The following is a 21,382-nucleotide window of genomic DNA, read 5'->3' on the forward strand; positions in this document are numbered from 1 at the left end:
CCCTTTTCCTATTTGGAACCAGTCTGATTTTCCATATCCTGTTCTAACTGTTGCTTCCTGACCTGCATACAAGTTTCTCAAAAGGCAGGTCAGGTGGCCAGGTATTCCCATCTCTTTCGTAATTTTCCAGTTTGCTGGGATCCACACAGTCAAAGGCTTTGGCATAGTCAATAAAGCAGAAATAGATGTTTTTCTGGAACTCAAGTCTTGCTTTTTCAATGATCCAGCAAATGTTGGCAATTTTATCTGGTTCCTCTGCCTTTTCTAAAACCAGCTTGAACATCTGGAAGTTCACAGTTCACGTATTATTTAAATACACTATATGTTTTAATACCTTAAAAACAGTGTCTCATCTCTAGATCGTCTGGACCATTAAAGAGATGAAATGCAGTAGCATTTTCTAATACATTAAGAAGTATTTAGGGGGAAATGTCATCAGCATACTTCCCTGCAAACAGACCTGTTCTTAGCAACTCAAGAGTAGGGATAAACAAGAGTGGTAGTTGTTTTTTCTCTAGTAAGAGTTGCTAGTACACAAAGTAAATGAGAATAGCCAGTGGCCCCAGGGAATACTGGCAGCAACCTGCCAGCCAGGTTGTAACACTTTACTAGCCAAGCCAAGCGACCCAACACTGGCTCCATCCATTCCAGATAATTCTCAGGTCCTAAGCACTTGATCTCAACAGCTTATAACCACAAAGCCATAAACCTGTCTTACACAGTTATGATCCTGAATAGGAAGGAGGTTGTGTGCAGGGAATAAAGTCAATAATTAGAAAAAAGCAGACTTAACATGTCAGAATTATTAGAGTGGATATTATTTGAGAAACAGAATCCAAAGAATGTAACTCAAGTTTCAACAAGGTGATTTGAGACTTTATCAACATTTTGTATTCCTTTCCCATTCTCCCCAGGCCCCCACAAAATCTCCCCAGTTACGGTGGAGGTGCATAGAAAATGAGACCAACTTTACCTTGGATTTTTCTATTACATGAAAGTTAATCTTTTCCTTTTGGGGGGCTTAAGTTTAGAGTGGGTTTCCCTAGTGACTTAAGAACTCTACTGTGGTTACTACAATAAAACTAAGAGTATACATTTTGCCTACTCAGAATGGTAAAAATTTAAACTCTGCCTTGAGAAAATCTGGCAATTCAAATGCATTATTTTATACTCAAAGATTTAACATTTACTTTTAAAATACCCATCCCCAAAAGTCTTAATATATTAACCCAAAGGATAACAAATACATTGTATTGATAAAACAGATTAACTGGGACAATTAAACCCTCAATTTATTTTCTTTAAAACAATCTCACCTCATTCCGTTTCCTCTTTGAGGTTCTCATTTTACTGTCTTGTTCTTAGTAAGTCATTCTACAAATGTGAAGTGAATGTGCAAAATCTTCTTCTGTTCCACAAGTTACATTTGTCCTGAGCTCTTTGCACTCTGACCTCTGGTACCTCTGGTACTGTGCTCTGCGGTGTGGACCTCAAACTGACAGCATCAGCATTATCTGGAAGCTGGGCTAAAGTACAAATTACTGGAACCCCTCTCAGACCAAATGAATAAGAATCTCTAGGGACAGGATCCAGGAATTTGCCTTAATTATTCTCTCAAGTTGTAAAACCACTGCTATTACTCCTTTGCCTAGATATCATGTTGTTTCCTTTTATTTGCTCATGCTTAACAAAGGCAACAAGACATTCTACAAGCCTCGACAGAATGGGTGATTTAACACTCTTCCCACTGTTCCTGAGACCAATTTCTATTTTTCTTCAGTTCAGATCTGTGTCTGCTTCTATTTGTTTTTAAGCCTAGAGGAAAGGAGCCAGGGACTTTGAAGGAAAAGGCTCAGCTGGATTTAAGGAAAAACAACTTTGCTTTCTCTTCTGAGATTATTAAATGGTCTGTATCAGTCAAGACAGAAACCCTCATTTTATTTCTCTCCAGATTTGGGGATGTTAGCATGACTTTCACAGGGATTCTGGAAGTTAGGGGTGAAGGACAATAATCTAAACTGCTCCTCTTTGCTCCACCTCAGCATAGAACATACCACAGAGCTGTTGAAAAGTAACACAGAAGTACACACAACTGGACCATAAGGTTCAGGAAGCAGGTTAAGGTCCAAGAGTAGTTAAGACTGGAGTGCCAAACTGGGGCTGGGGGTTGGGTGGGGAACGGGGCGTGTTAGCACTGGTTGGGTTAGGAAGCCATTAGAAAACACTACTTGGTAACAACTTATACAATGTAAAATTTCCTAAATACAGTTATCAAGTGTTCTAGCACAGATTCAGCTTCAGAAAGGAGGGATTCCTTTCACGTCAGCTTAACAAGTTTATTTTCACAATGCTGTAGAGGTAAGCCCCTGAACTTTACAATTCCTCATGTTTCTCTCAAAAAAGATTTAAGTCTTAGTATTAAATATCAAATCATGCTTTAAGGTTCTGTAGGCTATTTTTAAAAATCAAAATTAATTAAAATTGTGACAATGATAAAATGCCAACCAATCAAAGTCCCAAACTAATAAAATTCAAAATAAGAATCATCATTAGGATCCTGTTAAATTTTGATAGTCATGTTTGATCAACTGCTATCATTAATCTCAGTGCCATGAGTTAATAATGCACATATATTCTGAAAGCCTATGTTTTTTGTACATTTTGTTGCTGAGGTATAAAGCCAGGTTTTACCAACTTTTTTTTTATTAATCTAATATATAACCTCTTCCACAACAGCAACTACGTAAACACCCCAATAACATTAACCAAACTGGTGTCACGTTCTATGGTCTTCTAATTAACACAGTACATAAACATTTATAAACTATACAGCCACAGCAATTTATAAGCAACTATGTAATAAATTTTGAAATGTTAGGAATATAATAAAGCCACATTTTAAATAGCTCTTTTTTGTATTTTTTTATATTCACACATTCCACTAATTTCTTCACTGGACTCTATTAAATCTTAAATTTAAATATGACCAAACATAAAATAATATTAAAGGGTGTCAACAAAATAGTTGAGTTTTATCAGTGACCATGTCACTTAAAGCTACTCTTCAAAGGACGAGTCATTCACCCAAGGCAAACATGGAAAAAGTTAGACTCAAATCTTAAATTCTTCAGACACATGGGACTATCTAAGACTCAAGTTTGGAAGTTCTAAATGTCAAAAGGCTAACCATCATAGTGGAATGTCTGATGCTGAAGAGAGTTCCTAAACAAACTCAACAGTGTTTTCAACTTGTAAGAGGGAAAAAGTCTGGGCTGGTACAAATCAAGTTAACAGGGCTTTAAACCCTAGTCAAAGACAGCGAAATGTTATTACACCTGAGTAATAACCTCCTAGTAACCTCTAGCTTAAATTATAATGACTCTTGCCACAGTGTGATCTTAGGTTAACAGTTCTGCAGCCTTAATTAGAAGGATAAGGCATTTAATCAATTTTCTGTCATGAATTGTTAGGCTAACTTCTGTTCAGCTAGGGACTACAGTGTGTTCTACCTTCAGGCTGTCACAATCATGATAATAACCAGACATGCATTTTAACAAATATTCACTGACAAATGAAGTATAACATTGTGCAAAGTGTTTGGTGGACTCAATATTGAAACATCTTATAACTTTTCCATAATCCCTTTTCTTACACTAACAAAACTGGACCTACCACTTCTGTTCCTACATGGAAGCTGAAGTATGTTACGACTGTTGCTATATGACTATTTTTCTACTTTATGGCCCTATTTCAGCTAAATTATAGTCTTTATCAATTTAAATTTAAAAAAAACCTACCTTTTTAGAACTCTGGAAAGACATTAAATTCACCAAATAAAAAACTTCAATTTTGTTCCTCAGATATAGTAAAATTCTGATATATGATGTCAAGTTTAATTATTAGACAAGTGATCTCCATGTACCTAACATTAATGTTGTAAAGAGGTTTAACTAAACTTAACTAAACTTTCTTTAGTGAAGCAAGTTTCAATTATCCTAAAAATGGTGATTGACCTATTACTTATGTGTGAATCTAAAGTGTGTCGCCTAGGAAATTATTAGTGAGTCAAAGAACAAAAATTTAGGTAGACAACTGTTAAATATAATGTTAACAGGTACGCTGGGCAATAAACTTGAACTTTTTATTTAACTTATGTCTGTTTAGTTTTTTATTGAGTTAAGTATAAAGGCCCAGTTAATCAACTCATTAAATTGGTCAAGGCAGAACACTTGAACTACATAACAGGATTTAAAAAGCGGTTGGTCTTTTAGTAGTTCTCTGGTAATCAAACACGCGCACACACACACATACACAACTGGTAGAGTACTCTGGATATAGGATTTCCCCCCCATAATCTTATATAATATGCTGTTCACAATCTGCAGTATTTTGAAAACTATATAAATTGGACATGACCAAATTAGAGATGTCTGATAAACTCTTATAAAGTATTTGGGAACTTTAGCTCTAGTCCCCAAAAGATCAATTTTAAACTATAAAAAAGGAAAATTCATATAAAATCACAACAGATTTAACAGAAATCTTTGAAAAAAAAAAATTGTAACGCAATTTTCTACTTTTGACCAAGAAAAAAAAAGTATAAGGAGTATGTCTGCATTTTTTAAAACTATTAACTGAGTGGATCTGGGGAAGAAAAAAAGCTATACAGTATTATTGCACTCCACGAATGTGCAGAATTCCAAAATGTGCCAGCACTGAAAAACTGCCTTGCATTGAGGTTTTCCAAGAGGTACAACGAGCCTGCCAAGAAAGCATCTGGTCTGTACTAACAGCTTGCTGTCTTCAGTACAGGCCTTCATAATGTCAGTCACGCTGCTCTTGCAAAAATCCCTTAATGTCTGAAAGATACAGAGAAAAAAAAAGAGCATTTTATTTTAAAAATTCACTCATAAAATTAACTTGCTGATCAGAAAAGAACCGAGAACATCTCTGCTAAACAAAATTAACTTTCACCCCTCCATGTTCATGCACATTTGCTTATAAATTTTCTATCGTGAGCATGTGAAAAGAAATTGCATAGTCTTAAGAACTAGCTATTTGAAGGTAAAGGGAGGGTTTATATGTACAATACAGATATAGTACATGAATCCTAGTTATTAGGAGTTCGTAGTCAAAAAAATGCTATTACAGGCCCAATTATTAAGCCTTAAACATAAAACTAATAGCACAATCTTACTTTATGGTCCAAACTCTCTTGGACACTTATAAATTTTAATAAAAAAGACATTCATTTGTTAAATCTTAAATTGGAAATTCAATTGACAATAAATGTAATATCTATTATTATATATGTATATCTAGTATACTAATATAATATATATGTAATATCTTACTGATTCGTGCGAATTAACTGATACCTATAGTTACTGCATTTTTAAACTACTTACAAAAGAGTTTTCAGTGCTGATAGTTGGGGCTATGATCGATGATGTGGGATTGAATCCATATGCACGTTGAGCTTCATTTCATTGTCAAGAATTTGAACAAGCTGTTGCATGGATGGAAGGTGACCAGATTCCAACTTAGACCACACAGGTACATCTACAAAAATAAATGGTACCGCCCTCTCCAAATTAAAGATGATTCTATAAAAGACATTCATTCTACAAATATGTACTGTACTCTATGCACACAGCTGGAGACAGAATTAAGCTTTTTGCTTTTATGAAGTTTACATTCTAGTAGAGGAAATATAAAAAGAACTATACAAATAGCTACAAAATTACCCTTGTACACTAAAAATTAAAACGAGAAGATGCTACAAGAGGGATATATGAGGCTGGGAAGGAGCCTTTGTACTTAATATTATTAAAACAGAGATACTATTAAAGTTGAGAGATATTATTATTAAACATAAAAGCTAAAATATAGAAGAATGGTACAAACGAGGCTGGAGAGGTAAACAGGGATTAGATCAGGGATCAAAAAACTATAAAGGGTCAGAGAGTAAGCATGTTTAGTTCAAGAAGATATATAGTCTGTCTCAGCTACTTAATATCCATTATAGCCCCAAAGCAGTAACAGGCAACAGATAAATGAATGGGCATGGCTGTGTTACAATAAAACTTCATTTACAAAGCAGGAAGCAGAAGATATGTTACACAGGGCCATGGTTTTTCCGTGCCTACGCTATGTCATGCATGGCCTTTTGTCCATATTAAATGTTCTGGTCTTTATCTTGAGAACAAAATAAAGCCATTTAATAAATTTGAGGCAGTGAAGCAACAAGATAAAAGGTGCATTTAAAAAAAATCTTCTTTTAAATAACTCAACTGTTTGGAGCAGGTATCAGCAAATTTTTCTGTATAAAGCCAGAGAGTAAATATTTTAGACTTTACAAACCAAGAGGCAAAATCAAGGATATTATATAGGTACTTATATTAATTTTTCACTGATGAAACACAAGACTCTAGGTATGAGTACTGAAATTTGAATTTCATATAATTTCTATGTCACAAAATATTCTTTTGATTGTTTATCCATTAAAAAATGTAAAAAGGAATTCTCTAGTGGTACAGTGGCTAGGACTTAGCATTTTCACTGCAAGGGCCTGGATTCAATCCCTGGTCGGGGAACTAAGACCCTGCAAACCACACAGCGCAGCCAAAAAAACCCAACAAAACGTTAAGCACCACCTAGCAACAATGGATAGACCTAGAGATTATCAAACTAAGTGAAACAAGCCAAATATCATATGATATCACTTATATGTGGAATCTTAAAAAAAAAGACACAAATGAGCTTATTCACAAAACAGAAAGACTCACAGACACAGAAAACAAACTTATGGCTACCAAAGAGGATAAGGATTAGGGAGAAGGATAACTTAAGAGGCTGGGATTAACATATATATATATATGTTCCCATAAAATAAATAAATAAGGACCTACTGTATAGCACAGGAAAATGTACTCAACATTAATAACCCAGAAGGGAAAAGAATCCGAAAAAGAATATATATATATATATACATATATATATATATATATAGGAATCACTGTGCTATATATTTGAAAACTACAAGCCATTGTAAATCAACTATACTTCAATTAAAAAAAAAACTTTTAATAAAAATAAATAAGTAAAATTTAAAACTATAAAAGCCATTGTTAGCTCATAGGCCATACTATACTTGCCACCATACTATACTTGCCACCTACTTGCCATAGGCCATACTATACATGCCACAATATGATAATTGTGGCTTGGATTAGAGTGGTTAGCAATGAAGATAAACAGAAGCTGACCTTTGAGAATTGTAAAACGTAGAATTGAGAAAAACTGGTAATACATTAGATATGGAGAGCAAGTGATGTTATCCTAGGCTTCTGACATGAGCAACTGGGTAGAATGGTAACGATGCCATTAAATAAGTGAAAGATGCCAGGAAAGGAGCAAATGGAACATAAAAGAACTGCAGGAAGCTGAGGTAATCAACCATTTGGGAGTAGGCAATGCTTAGGATTCCTGGCTACATACAGAACACAGAAGAGAGGTCTAGAACTCTCCAGACTATACATTCAAGGGTCATCACACAGATGTTACTCTAAAGCCATGGAGTAGCTGAGGACCATACAAGGATATAATTTGGCATATTATGAAAAATAGAAAAGCCTGATGCTTAATATAAATCATTTAAAATTTATTACAAAATGCAAACTACTCAGAACCTACCATTCAAAGTTATCTCAAATGCACCTGTTGACATACACTGGTTTTCAATCATGTTGCTCAAGAAGAATACCATCATACATGCATAGACCTAAGAGAAAATACAACCAAATACAACAGGTTAAGTCAGTCTCAAATCAAAACAACATGACAAGTAAATACAGTCTCATTTTTATTTGGTAACTGTTCTTTTTATATCTACCTGAAGATTATATACAATTACTCCCTTTCCATATATTCAGATAATGTACACAGAAAACTGCAACACTAATTCGCAGCTCTATATACTCTGAAGAATTTACACGTTATTCCTAATGTACAGATAAAATTTCTGGGGACTTCCCTGGTGGTCCAGTGGTTAAGACTCCACACTCCCACTTCAGGGGGCATGGGTTTGATCCCTAGTTGGGGAACTAAGATTCCACACGTGGCCAAAAAATTGAAAAAAAAAAAAAAAAGATAAAAAATTTTAAAATCTCATAATAGCCTTAATAAGTTAAACAAAAGAATACCAGCTTAAGATGGATTCATTTTAGCATTTTTATGATCTAATGTATGAATTCCCAGGAGACTAGTGATGCAATCATCAGCAATTCCATGTATTCAATACAACCTGTCCATGCTCCAAACAAGTCACGTGAAGTCAAACTGGAAAAAAGTAGGTTAGAAAGCACTAGCATATTAAGTTATATTCATTCACTTCCTGAAGGCAAATCCATACTCTCCCAAGAAATTAAAAGCTCCTGCTAGACAGAAAGGTTTTAATTTAACAAAATCACCCAATCAAAAGTAGGATGTAGTCAGGATGTCAATTCACAGCAAGCTGCTTCAGAAAAACAAATTAAAATGCCTACAGCAGGTAAGAAGGAGCTTTCCCCTAGTCACACTTGAGCTAGGTGGGCTCTGATTTCATAGAAGTTATCCCGGTATTTAGGGACAAAGTTTGCTTTCTTGAGAACAATACACAAGGAAGTGTCATGAAAGCTATAGCTTTCAGGTATCCTCTTCCACAGTAGATCAACAATGTTTTAAGTCTATACAAGTAAACTGCACTAAAGATAATGTGGAATCAACAGAATTAACAAATATGGCATAAAACATTGTCGTAAGTACTCTTAATCCTATGTAAATCAACATTTTGTTAATAAGAGTAGATACATATCTCAATTAGAAGTAGCACCTGAGGATGTTTATTTTAAGAAGTCTTGGCCTGCTACTGGAAATTAAGTGATTCTGTAAGAAAAAGAACAGCTTTGTTATGAGCTGGCTAAAGGTTGTCTCAGCACAGAACTAATGGATAAGACAGAGAACTCCAAAAGACAGTAATTCTTAGAAGGAAATCTAAGCAATATCATTCAAGAGAGAAACAAAAATTAGTCCTATTTCTCAGAGAAGAAAGGTAGACCCTGCAGAAAAAATGATTTTAAGTAAAACAGATGAGAGCTCTAGAAAACAGTCCGCTGCAACAAAGAAGAAAATGGCACAAGACCCTTACGTCTATTTATACTGATTTTTTCCAGTTAATTTGCTTTAGATTCCTCATGGACAGAAATGTCAAAGAACAAAGAATAAAAACAGAGAGCTGGATAAGAGTAAATTGGTGGAAATCTCATTTTTAATGTGAATAAACCTATTAATACTCATTAGTTTGTATAAAAGGCCTACATTGTGTATACATTGTTTTGCTGTATGACTTGGCCCAAGTTATACAATCAAAATCAGGTATGAAATTATTTTGTGCCCAGGTTCTACTAAAGTAACACTTCTTTAGCTTTCAAACAATAAAACATAAGACCTAATCATTCTTAATATACAAATATGGAGACTATGGCCAAAGGAAGTTAAGTGCTTTGCCAAGAGGAAAAAAAAAACTGATTTAAGTTGATATAGCACATGTAAATGGCAAAAAGTACTTAAAAAAAGAAAAACCCACTAGACTATTTCATTGACAACCTAAAAACCTGTAGGTATCAAACCTATTATATTACATACCTTATTTTCTTGGCCCCACTGCCAGATGCTAGGAGCTTGCATGCCAAAGAAAGCAAAAGGATCCTTGCCAACAATTATTAAGCCTATTAATACTAGCTTGAAGACTGACAGGAAAGATGCTATGTGTCTATCAAAAGAAAAGAAATTAATTAATCAGAAGCTGCAATTTCTATTTCAAAATTTCATAACTCAAGTCTATGTGTATAGACATTTTTTAAACACTAAATCTAAAAATTGCTAAATATACCAGGAAAAAGCTAGTAATTAATTTTTTTCTCTTCAGTAAGTCCTTGTTGTTTATCCATTTTAAATACAGTAGTGTGTACCTGTCCATCCCAAACTCCCGTAACTAAATTTTATTGTGCAGCATAAAACAAAAATGTTTAAGATCTTGGAATCAACCAAAAACTAATTTATAAAATTATATATAGCACGGATCTCTAAAGATACTATTATTTTAACAGTACACAACTTTGTACCATTGACTTGATTTACTGCCACAATAAAAATTAAGAAAACACATCTTTAGAAGGGTTGCCATCTCTGAAATGTCTTCCTGTTTCCCTTCTTACAGAAAAATTCTTTGGTATTTACAAAACTGTTCTCTGTAAAGTATAACCAACTAAGAAATTATAATAACCAAGGATAGTTAATTCAACCAATTCATAAAAGTTTATTGACAAATGAGAAAAAAATTCATTTAAAAACTCCTTAATAAGCCAACATTTACTTACCTATATATTGGTTGAGGGAGGTAATTCTCTCCTTCTATGCGGATGTCAGGGTACCGCTGGCTAATAACCCGCATGTACTCCTCAAACACCCGCCTGTAACCTCAGGAAACACTGCAGAAAAACAGAAGTGTTTTCATTAAGTGGTTTAGAATGTGACTAGATTTATTTTGTAGTTATGGGACTTCCTTGATGACTTAGTGGTAAAAAAAAAAATCTGCCTGCCAATGCAGGAGACACAGATTCGATCCCTGGGTCAGGAAGATCCCCTGGAGAAGCAAACGCAATCCACTCCAGTATTCTTGCCTAGAAAATCCCATGGACAGAGGCGCCTGGCAGCCTACAGTCCAAGGGATTGCAAGAGTCAGATATGACTTACTGACTAAACAACATTTTGTAGTTAAACAACAACATTTTGTAGTTATACAAAACCTAAAAATTATTACCAAGATTAAAAATCTTTCTCAAAACAGTTATATATTAGTAATGACTGATGGTGTATAAGTGGACTTTTCTCACAGATGAGTTATCTTACCTTCAAGTAAATTCTTCTATTAGAACATTAAACTTTATAGATGTGGGTTATAGAAGCAAATGCCTATTTACAGAAGTCACCATATTCTCAACTTCCAAATACTGTTTTTCTGTTTGTTTGTTTTTTTTTTTTATCAACAACTGTATAAACAATGAAATGAAAACAGCTCATTTATATCTGAATTAGAGACATTCAAAATCTGGACATAGGGGACTCTCCTGGTGGTCCAGTGGTTAAGAATCCACCTGCCAACACAGGGGACATGGGTCTGATCCTTAGTCCAGGAAGATTCCACACACCCCAGAGCAAGTAAGTCCATGCACCGCAACTATGGAGCCCTCGCTCTAAGCCCATCCCCTGCAACAAGAGAAGCTACCACGAGAGGCCCATGAACAGCAATGAAAAGTAGTCCTCCCCTGCCATAACTAGAGAACGCATGTGCACAGAAATGAAGACCCAGTGAAGCCAATAATAAATAAATATAATTTTTTAAAAAGTCTGGGCACAGGAATCTTAAAAAAATGCTAAGGCGTTAGACACGACATATTGTTTCTTATTCCAACTCTACCCTTAACTGCCTGCTCAATCACAATAAAAGAAACTTTACAATTTCTTAGATCCTTTCTGACTCTCTACTTTACAAATAAAAACAGACTGAGAAGACACTTTTCAGCAATGACAGTAATCCATGTCATTACTCCAGAAATTAAGTCAACAGCATCCAATCATCTCCATTAAAATCTCTGAATAACTAAACTGTGGATCTATATGTTGCTCTAGGAGGAAAAGGAAGATATGCCACCAGAATGCATATACAGGGGAAAAAAGTACATTGAAAACTTACTAGTAAGACACTGATTAAAGAAACTGAAGACACAAATAAATGAAAACATTTCGTGTCTATGGATCAGAAAAATTTATATTGTTAAAATGTCCACATTTTCCAAAGCAATTTATAGATTTTATGCAATGCCTAACAAACTGCAATGACATTTTTCACAGAAATAGAACAAATAATTCTAGTATTTGTATAAAACCAGAAAAGACCCCAAGTAGCCAAAGAAATCTTTAGAAAGAAGAATAAAGCTGGAGGCAACATGCTTCCTTACTTCAAACTATGTTACAAAGCTACAGTATGTATGGCAGGTGTATAAAGGCACATAGCGCAATGAGACAGAATCCAGAAATAAACCCACACATATATGCTCAAGTAATTTATAACACAGGAGCCAAGAATATACAATGGGAAAAGGACAGTCTCTTTAATAAATGGTGTTGGGAAAAGTGGACATGTAAAGAATGGTGGTCTTACATCATACACAAAAATCAACTCAAAATGGAAGTTGAACAGAAGATCTGAAACCATTAAACTCCTAGAAGAAAACACAGGGCTAAGCTCCTTGACATTGATCCTCACAATGAATTTTTTAAAAGCTTCTGCACAGCAAAGAAAACCATCAACAAACAAAATGAAAGGGCAATCTATAGAATGGGACAAAATACTTGCATATATAACTTCCAATAAGGGGTTAATATCCAAAATATATAAGAAGTTCACATAATTCAATAGCCAAAAAAATCAAAACTCTACTTCAAAAACGGGCAACAGGGGAATTCTCTAGTGGTCCAGTGGTTAGAACTCAGTAATTTCACTGTGGGAGACTGGGTTCAAGCCCTGTTCCAGGAACTAAGATCCTGCAAGCTGCAGTGTGGCCAAAAAGAGAAGAAAATATGGGAAAGGAACCTGAAAAGACATTTTTCCAAAAAAGACATAAATATGGCCCACAACACTTGAAAAAATGCACAACATCATTAATCAACAGGGAAATGCAAATCAAAACCACAATGAGTTATCACCTCATACCTGTTAGAATGTCTATCATCAAAAACACATTATAAAGCAATGAAGGTACCACTTGGTAGGAGGAAACAGGGTCAGTAATTGATAGCAGGACGAAACCTGAGGTGCCAGCTTTGTCAATCATACAATCATCCAGGAAAAAAAATATCAACCACCACCATCACCAGCCCAAACTAACAGCATCAAATTTACATCTGACAGGGAGAACAAGTCCAAATGTTAGTAGATCTCAATGTAAGAAAACTCACAAAAAAAAAAAGGGAGAGAAATTCACCACTCTTTCTTTACAAATAATACTTCTACACTGAGAATGAAGATCTCACAAAAGATAAGTACGAAATTTTTGCAAAAGGAGACAAGTCTCTATTAACTAAACAAAAGAACTTAAGAATCTCCAGACACTTTATCTTTACTAATAAACATTTACTTTATCCAACATTTTATTATGACTACTGTTAGATTCATCAAGTATGTCTTTTTGCCACAACAGCTTTCTATATAAGATAATTTTAATGTTGCTTTTGTTTTGTTTTGCTTTACATTACAAAAATAACATAAAGCACTTATGTACCTTTTTATACTGTGCATGAGGTTCAAACCAGTCAATGTGGGAATCAAAGCAGACAATCCTAAAGAAAATCAACCCTGAGTATTCACTGGAAGGACTGATGCAAAAGCTGAAGCTCCAATACTTTGGCCACCTGATGCGAAGAGCCAAATCATTGGAAAAGACCATGATGCCGGCAAAGATTGAAGGCAAAAGGCAAAGAGGGCAGCAGATGAGATGGTTTGATAGCATCACCAACTCAACAAACATGAATTCAAGCAAACTCCAGGAGATTAGTGAAGGACAGAGAAACCTGACCACAAAGAATCAGACATGACCAAGCGACTGAACAGTAACAACTTACACACCTAACTACCTTGAAGCCAAGAAATGACACATAATTTCAATGCCTAAGTTTGCATCAGTATTTACAATGGAGTTGATGATCCAAAATGATAATATATAACTTTTAATGCAGTATTTGAGAGCTGGAGACTTGAGTTGAAATTTCCTTTTTTATAGACAAAGAGGAAAAACTAAATCCCAGAGAGATCAAATGACTTCAGATATGGTCCCCCTTAGTCAGGGCTGAAACTGGAACACAGACTTTGTGATTTCAGATCCTAGGCCCTTTCCATTAAACCTCACCAAGGCAGTTACTGATGCCTGTGTCCACAAATCTCTGTGTCCACAAATCTCTGCTACTTTAAGGCTACAATCAAATACCCATAAAGTAGCAGAGATCTCTTGAGGTTCTTCTGATGAAGATACAGATTCTCCCGCCAGGCGAACTAAGCCTGTGGGCCCCAACAATCCTTTTGTTTGCTCTAGGAGTTCCAACCCTTCTTCAAGGGAAGCCCCAAGAGGCCCAGCTAGAGAGGAATGTCTAAGTACAGGCAACACACAGGTTAGATTCCTCCCAGTCACCCAGTTTTCTGGCTACTGTGCTCAAAAACCTAAGTTTATCCTTGGTTTTCCTGGTCCCAACTCCTCAGTTCAGTCTCAGATCTTTGTATCAAACTCCACACCATAATCTTGAATCAACCCATAATCTTGACATCTAAAAAGGACTTTAAATATGTAACTTCCTTCAAATTTCCAGTTATAAAATGAATAAGTCATGGGGATGTATAATGCACAACATGGTGACTATAAACTAATAATACTGTATTTCATATATGAATGTAGCTGGGAGAGCAGCTCTTGAAATCAAGTTTTCATCATGGAAAAAAAACCAACAATGTAACTACGGCGTATAATGGCAGATGTTAACTGGACTTACTGTGTGATTATTTTGTAATATATACAAATATCAAGTCACTACACTGTACACTTGAAACTGTTATATCTCGAAACAACAACTGTATATTTATTTCTGAAAAATGAAGCAATTTACAAGACTGACAACATATTCTTAGACAAGTTTACTCATACGTAAGTAAACATTCCTCCCTATATTTGCCTTCAGATGTGTGAAGAAAAAAACAAGCAACTTTTTTCCTATATAATGATTTCCCCAAAATGTTAAAATTGTTTTGAAATTGCAATCATTACTGCTGACAGATGTTTTCCAAAATAAAACATATCTAGTGTTTACTGAGGTATGAAAGATGTTAAATTAAAGGCACACATGGTAAGGAATCAGTAATCATTTCACATCTACCACTACACCCAGCTCTTTCCACTTTTCCACTCTTTCTGGGTCAGTGAGTAAAACTACATAACTCATAGAATACCTTCAACAAAATAAGTAGGTGAACATACTAAACTGTAGCTGCCCCTGAACCAAAGTCCTTAAGAAGTAAATTAATCCACCTGCAGTGCAGGAAGGGAATATTAATCCACCTGCAGTGCAGGAAGCACAGGGGACGTGGGTTTGATTTCTGGATTGGGAAGATCCCCTGGAGAAGGAAATGACAACCCACTCCAGTATTCTTGCCTGGGAAATCCCATGGACAGAGGAGCCTGGCCGCCTACAATCCATGCGGTGGCAAAAGAGTCGGACACAACTTAGCAACTAAACACATAACCACTTTGCAAATCTCTTCCTTGTAATACAAAAATACCTTACAATAAGAAGTAACTTTTGCAACTGCTAAATGTAAAATATTTCACATAATACTTCTCAAAGATTAATTTTCTAAAAGAAAGAACCTGCATACAAACTGGATGATCCTTCTGTAATGAACAGAAAGGAAATTTAGGAATGACTGTGTTGTTTCAAATACATCCTGTGCTTTTTTCAGTCCTTCGTGTTTCAGCCTAATTCATGGTACCAACCATCCCACTTTTCCTTTTCTATACCACATCTGCCCGTAACTGTAGTCAAATGCCTGCTTACATGAAACCCTATCCCTCCTATTTCCTTACTAAAGGAAAACAGGGCAAAATCTCACCTATTTGTTGTTATGAAATAAAACCTTGTGAGTTCTTTCTATTTCTTGCATCTCTTGAACTTACCGCCCTCTCCCCTTTTATTCAGAATAATCTCCCCTCCAATCATCCAACTACCCACACATAGGACTGGCTCCTGTTTATACAATAAAACTCAACTTCCTGCAGTATCTGATGTTGCATTTGCAGAAATGCAAACCTGTCACAGGAAGACTTGAGTGCCCTCTCTAAAAATGAAGAACCAGGATTTTAAAAAGTAACTATCAGGACTTCCCTAGGGATTCAGTGGCTGAGAATCTGTGCTCTCAACGCAGGGGGGCCCAGGTTTGACCCCTGCTCAGGGAACTAAATGCCAGTAACTAAGAGTTCACATGCAGCAATGAAGACTGAAGACCCAGCACAGCCAAATAAATAAAAAATATTTTTTTAAAAGGTAACTCTCCAGACAGGTGAACATTTAATCAGAGCTGTTGTGGGTAGAGAGGGGTAATCTTTTAAAAGGCCTAGGGAGAGGAAGTAAATCAATCTTCACAGAGAAAAAAATAAAATTTTTTACTGAGAAAAGTACAAGTGTGAGCCAGGGGAAGAGTGAGCAAAGTCCTCTCAGATGCTTCAGTCCTATATTTAGGCCCATCCTGAGCCACAGTTTGCATTCCTGCCTTTGGATTCTGTACTATTCTTTTAGTAATTTTAAATGGATTTCCAAATATGTTTTTTAAACCAGTTTAGATTGGGTTTCTCTTCTTGCATTCTAAGAATTCCAACTAATATTTCCCCTGTGCTGAACCCAGAAAATCAGGAAGATATTTGGTAAATACCACGTCTTATAAATATCAACAGCACTGACCAGTCCAACAGTTCACTGATCATCGAAAACTGCATTTTTAGATGTAATCTTTATTTCCCCTTGTTCTGTTTAGTAGACAAACTAGTAATAGACATTTGTCTAGGGCATCCCCTGCTATGCTCTAAGTGCTTTAAGCAATGAAATCTGAACAAAGGGTTCTATAAACCATATAAGAAACAAGATATTTGGGGTGAATAGACAAACCTGATAAATGCTTTTTAAGAAAAACTACAAACAAGAATGCTTACACAGTGTTCATAGCAGCACTATTTATAATAGCGAAGACATGAAAGCAATCTACATGTCCACTGACAGATGAATGGATAAAGAAAATGTAGTACCTATATACGATGGACTATTACTCAACCAGGAAAAAGAATAAAACAATGCCATTTGCAGCAACATGAATGTACCCAGTAATTATCATACTAAGTGAAGTTAACTCAGACAAATACATGATATCACTTACAGGTGGAATCTAAAAAAAGATGCAAATTAATTTATGCAAAAAACAAAAGTGAGACTCACAGACATAGAAAATAAACCTATGATTACCAAAGGCAAAAGGTAGGAGACAAATAAATTAGGAATTTGAGATTAACCGATAAACACTACTATGTATACAACAGATAAAACAACAAGGACTTACTGTATAGTACAGGGAATTATATTCATTATCTTGTAATACCTCTAATAAACAAAAATTGAACCACTATGCTGTACACCCAAAATACTGTAAATCAACTACACTGTATTTCAATTTTAAAAAAAGAGTGCATACACACTCTGCCTGAAGATCAAAATGGAGACCAGAATTTGCTCAGCATTTTTAAAAGTTGCAAAACTTTTAAACAGGTATGAGCTTACCAGGTTTAAGAACGGTATTCAGTTCAGTTGAGTCACTCAGTCGTCTCCGACTCTTTGCGAACCCACGAACTGCAGCTCACCAAGCCTCCCTGTCCATCACCAACTCCTGGAGTTCACTCAGACTCACGTCCATCAAGTCGGTGATGCCATCCAGACATCTCATTCTCTCTTGTCCCCTTCTCCTCCTGCCCCCAATCCCTCCCAGCATCAGAGTCTTTTCCATTGAGTCAAATCTTTGCATGAGGTGGCCATAGTACTGGAGTTTCAGCTTCAGCATCATTCCTTCCAAAGAACACCCAGGACTGATCTCCTTTAGAATGGACTGGTTGGATCTCCTTGCAGTCCAAGGGACTCTCAAGAGTCTTCTCCAACATCACAGTTCAAAAGCATCAATTCTTCGGTGCTCAGCTTTCTTCACAGTCCAACTCTCACATCCATACATGACCACTGGAAAAACCACAGCCTTGACTAGATGGACCTTTGTTGGCAAAGTAATGTCTCTGCTTTTGAATATGCTATCTAGGTTGGTCATAACTTTCCTTCCAAGGAATAAGCGTCTTTTAATTTCATGGCTACAATCACCATCTGCAGTGATTTTGGAGCCCAGAAAAAGAATGATATTATATGAAATCAAAAAATATCCCTTCCACTTGCCTAACTCTCCGAACACTGCAGTGGCCACCATAGTAAAAACACTTAGGATTACAAAATACACCTAACAAAGCTTCTAAGATTCCAGATTTCTTGAGTTTACTACAAAGATTTGACAAACTTAAAATTCAATAAATGATCTGTTTTTATTCTCTTTATTCTTTGTGTATTATTCGTGAGGTCACTAGTTTCTAGTTTCCCTATACCTTTGGCATAACATTTCAGGAAATCTGCTGCTGCAGACTATTCCATAAAGAACTAATAAATTGTGTAAATTCCTCAGCTCTTTGTGGGGAAGGGATTTTATCTCTTTAATCTGGAAAGCATTTCTCATCAACAGATTTATAAGGTATGTAGCCATTCAGTAAAAGTGATTTGATGAAAGCATTCAATAAATGGCAATTCACCTGCATTTTGCAAGAATTTTTGTCTCAACTTAAAATATTTCACATAATTTCATGCTTTTATTCTTTTCAATACATTGTTTTAAATTGAGGTATAATTCACATGCCATAAAGTTCATCCTCACTGCATTTTTATAAGTTGTCAGAATGATTAGGAAAAAAACAACAACACTGTGTTCTATGCTAATTCATTGGCCAAACTAGAGATGTCTCCAAGCTGCTTTACAGCTTTGCTGTTTCTCTTACGCTTTTACCAGCATGTTGTAGACTGATTTCAGATATTAGAATAAACTCAACAAAAAGGCCAGGAACCTTAGAAAGAAAACCACCAACAGGATAAGTAGTAGGGGTATCTCAGAAATGAGAGCAGCAGGAAGATGACAGACAATAACACAAGGAATCTTGGAAGGTTAGCCCCACCAGTAAAGGCGGCAGCCAGGTAAAAAAGGTCCCTGAGTATGGAGTACATTCAAAACCGATGTTTTACATGTGTCACATTCTACGCCTAAAAGCTACCAAACTGAAGTAGAGGTCAACCAGGTAAAAATCCACCTGAAAGGAGCAATATTAGAAAGCACTGTTCGACACTCCAGTTAGAAATGTTTAAATGGGGGTGCGGGGGAGAAGACAGATTATGTCACGACCAGAGTGGACTGCCATGGGATTGTATTCATTTTATCGATAAATACTGCCTGATGGCAGGTACTGTTTTAGGTTCTAGATATTCAGCAGCAAGCAAAATAGACAAAGATCTATGCTGCTGTGATTCTAATGAAGAAAAGAGAGTTAGCCGGTAACACTCTAATGGAGAGGATACAATTCATCAACTGATAGTATCTGAAGCTGTTTTCCTTGTCTTGCTTGAGAAACAGGAATGAAAAAAATGAAACACCTGAGGGACTATGCAACAACTGTCACAAATTCAAAGAGTAGAAACAGCGGGGGGCGGGGGGGGGGATTCAACTAAAAGCCTACATCCAAAAATATTCTGCAAGAAGAAAAAAAGAATGATAAAAGAGATAAGGGAGGACTGTAAGAAACTGTGAAGCCAAAAAGCAGAATAAAATATATATTTTTTGAGGCCCTTAAAGAAGAAAATTGATGGGTGAAAAACCGAATCAGGTGAATAATACACAAAAATTACAGATCTGAGTAGTATCATCAGTAGAGGGAGTTTGGTGATAAACCAGCGTTTTTTTCCTGTAGAAAACACCCTGAGAGACCACGGAATATTTACAACAGTTGGTCACAATTGGTCACAAAGAAAGCCCATAAGTATGTGGATGAAGAATGTCGTCAGCTATCTCAGTGAGCAAAGGATGCTGCAACCGTGAAGCCATCAGCCACTGCAGACACCCCCAGCTGCGCACCCTGAGGGGATTTGGGAGGGAGAAAAATAGGATACTGGACCTAGACAGTTAAAATACGTATCAAAGAAATGTCAGTTCTTGCAACTTCCCATATATGGAAAAGCACTAAATTCATTGACTTGAGAGGTTTTTCTTTCATTCATTCTTTCAGTAATCTGACACTCTGATAACCATTTTTTTTTTCCCCTGCAAAAACTCCTGGCTCCTCCCCTACCTCTTTGTAATAGTCCCTTGTTGATGAGAGGCTGTCTCCGAGGGCTAAGTCCTCAGTATGTCCATGGAATAAAATATAACAGCAATCACATTCTCTAATTACAGAGCAATAAACTAGAGAATTCTAAAAAATCCAACCTACTTTAAGATCTCCTAGTGAGAGTATTACCTAGTTTAACTATGTCAAAATTTTAAATGTGATACCCATTAATGTAATCATAATATTTTACTTCTATGGGTTTAGTTTATGGAAATAATTGGACAAGTACACTAGATAACTGACAGTCACCTTAACAAAGTAATTTTATGAAAAATTAGGATTAACATAGGACTTCTCTGGTGGACCGGTGGTTAAGAATCCACTTGCCAATGCAGAGGACACAGGTTCGATTCCTGGTCTAAGAAGATTCCATAAGCTCAGGCACCACAACTGCTGAAGCCCATGGGCTCTAGAGCCCATGCTCCGCAACAAGAGAAGCCACTGCAACCAGCAGCCTGTGCACCGAAACTAGAGAAAGCCTGCGGGAGCACTGAAGACCCAGGACAGCCAAAAATAAATGCATTCTAAAAAAAAAACACTTAGGTCAAACATAAATGTTAAACAAAAGATTGAGTAGCTTAAATAAATTAAAGAACACCTGTGGACTTCCCTATAGCTCAGATGGTAAAGAATCTGGTGCAATGCAGGAGATCCAGGTTTCATCCCTGGGCCAGGAAGATCCCCTGGAGAAGGAAATGGCAACCCATCCAGTATTCTTGCCAGGAGAATCCCATGGACAGAGGGGCCTGGCCGGCTACAGTCCATAGGGTCACAAAGGGTCGGACACGACTAAGTGAGTAACACAAAAAGAATACCTATCTTATGGAACACTATGCCTGTTGATATAGAAAGTGTTTACTGATATGAACAGATAAGTGGTGACGGGGAAGGCAAATTTCATAAAACCATACAACTATGAACTATGAACTCATTAATATAAAATATAGCATGTGTCTGTGAAGAGTCAGCTTGAAGGAAGATTCTTCAAAATGTTATCAAAGAGCTACAAACATTTTTCATTTTCTTCTATATACTTTCTTTTTTAATTATTTTTACAACAAACAAGTTATTTTCATAGTGAAACCAAGAAGGAACCTGTGGGGCTCCTTGGTACAGAAGCCTTTTTGTCCCTTGTTTCTTGTAGCTAAGACTCTAACCTCCAGGACACTCCCTGAGTTCCAAAGGGCAGACGAAACAATTGCTTATAAGGAAAGGAGTAGTCAAGAAACCACCAGAGG

At 36.1% G+C, this 21,382-nt stretch overlaps 1 protein-coding gene across 1 annotated transcript in view; it reads right to left on the reverse strand.

Annotated features, from left to right (window-relative positions):
* Positions 1 to 796: 796 nt before the first annotated feature.
* The window catches only part of SELENOT (selenoprotein T), a 29,575-nt gene continuing 8,989 nt past the window's right edge, over positions 797 to 21,382 (reverse strand). The window contains exons 2-6 of the mRNA XM_004003256.6: positions 10,419 to 10,529; positions 9,685 to 9,811; positions 7,696 to 7,783; positions 5,409 to 5,562; positions 797 to 4,859 (exon numbers count right to left, since the gene is read on the reverse strand). Of these exons, the coding sequence (XP_004003305.4) occupies positions 5,438 to 5,562; positions 7,696 to 7,783; positions 9,685 to 9,811; positions 10,419 to 10,529 (451 nt within the window). The 3' untranslated portion in view covers positions 797 to 4,859; positions 5,409 to 5,437. The remainder of the gene's footprint in view (positions 4,860 to 5,408; positions 5,563 to 7,695; positions 7,784 to 9,684; positions 9,812 to 10,418; positions 10,530 to 21,382) is intronic.

This window comes from Ovis aries, chromosome 1, assembly GCF_016772045.2.
Source record: "Ovis aries strain OAR_USU_Benz2616 breed Rambouillet chromosome 1, ARS-UI_Ramb_v3.0, whole genome shotgun sequence".
Lineage (NCBI taxonomy): Eukaryota > Metazoa > Chordata > Mammalia > Artiodactyla > Bovidae > Ovis > Ovis aries.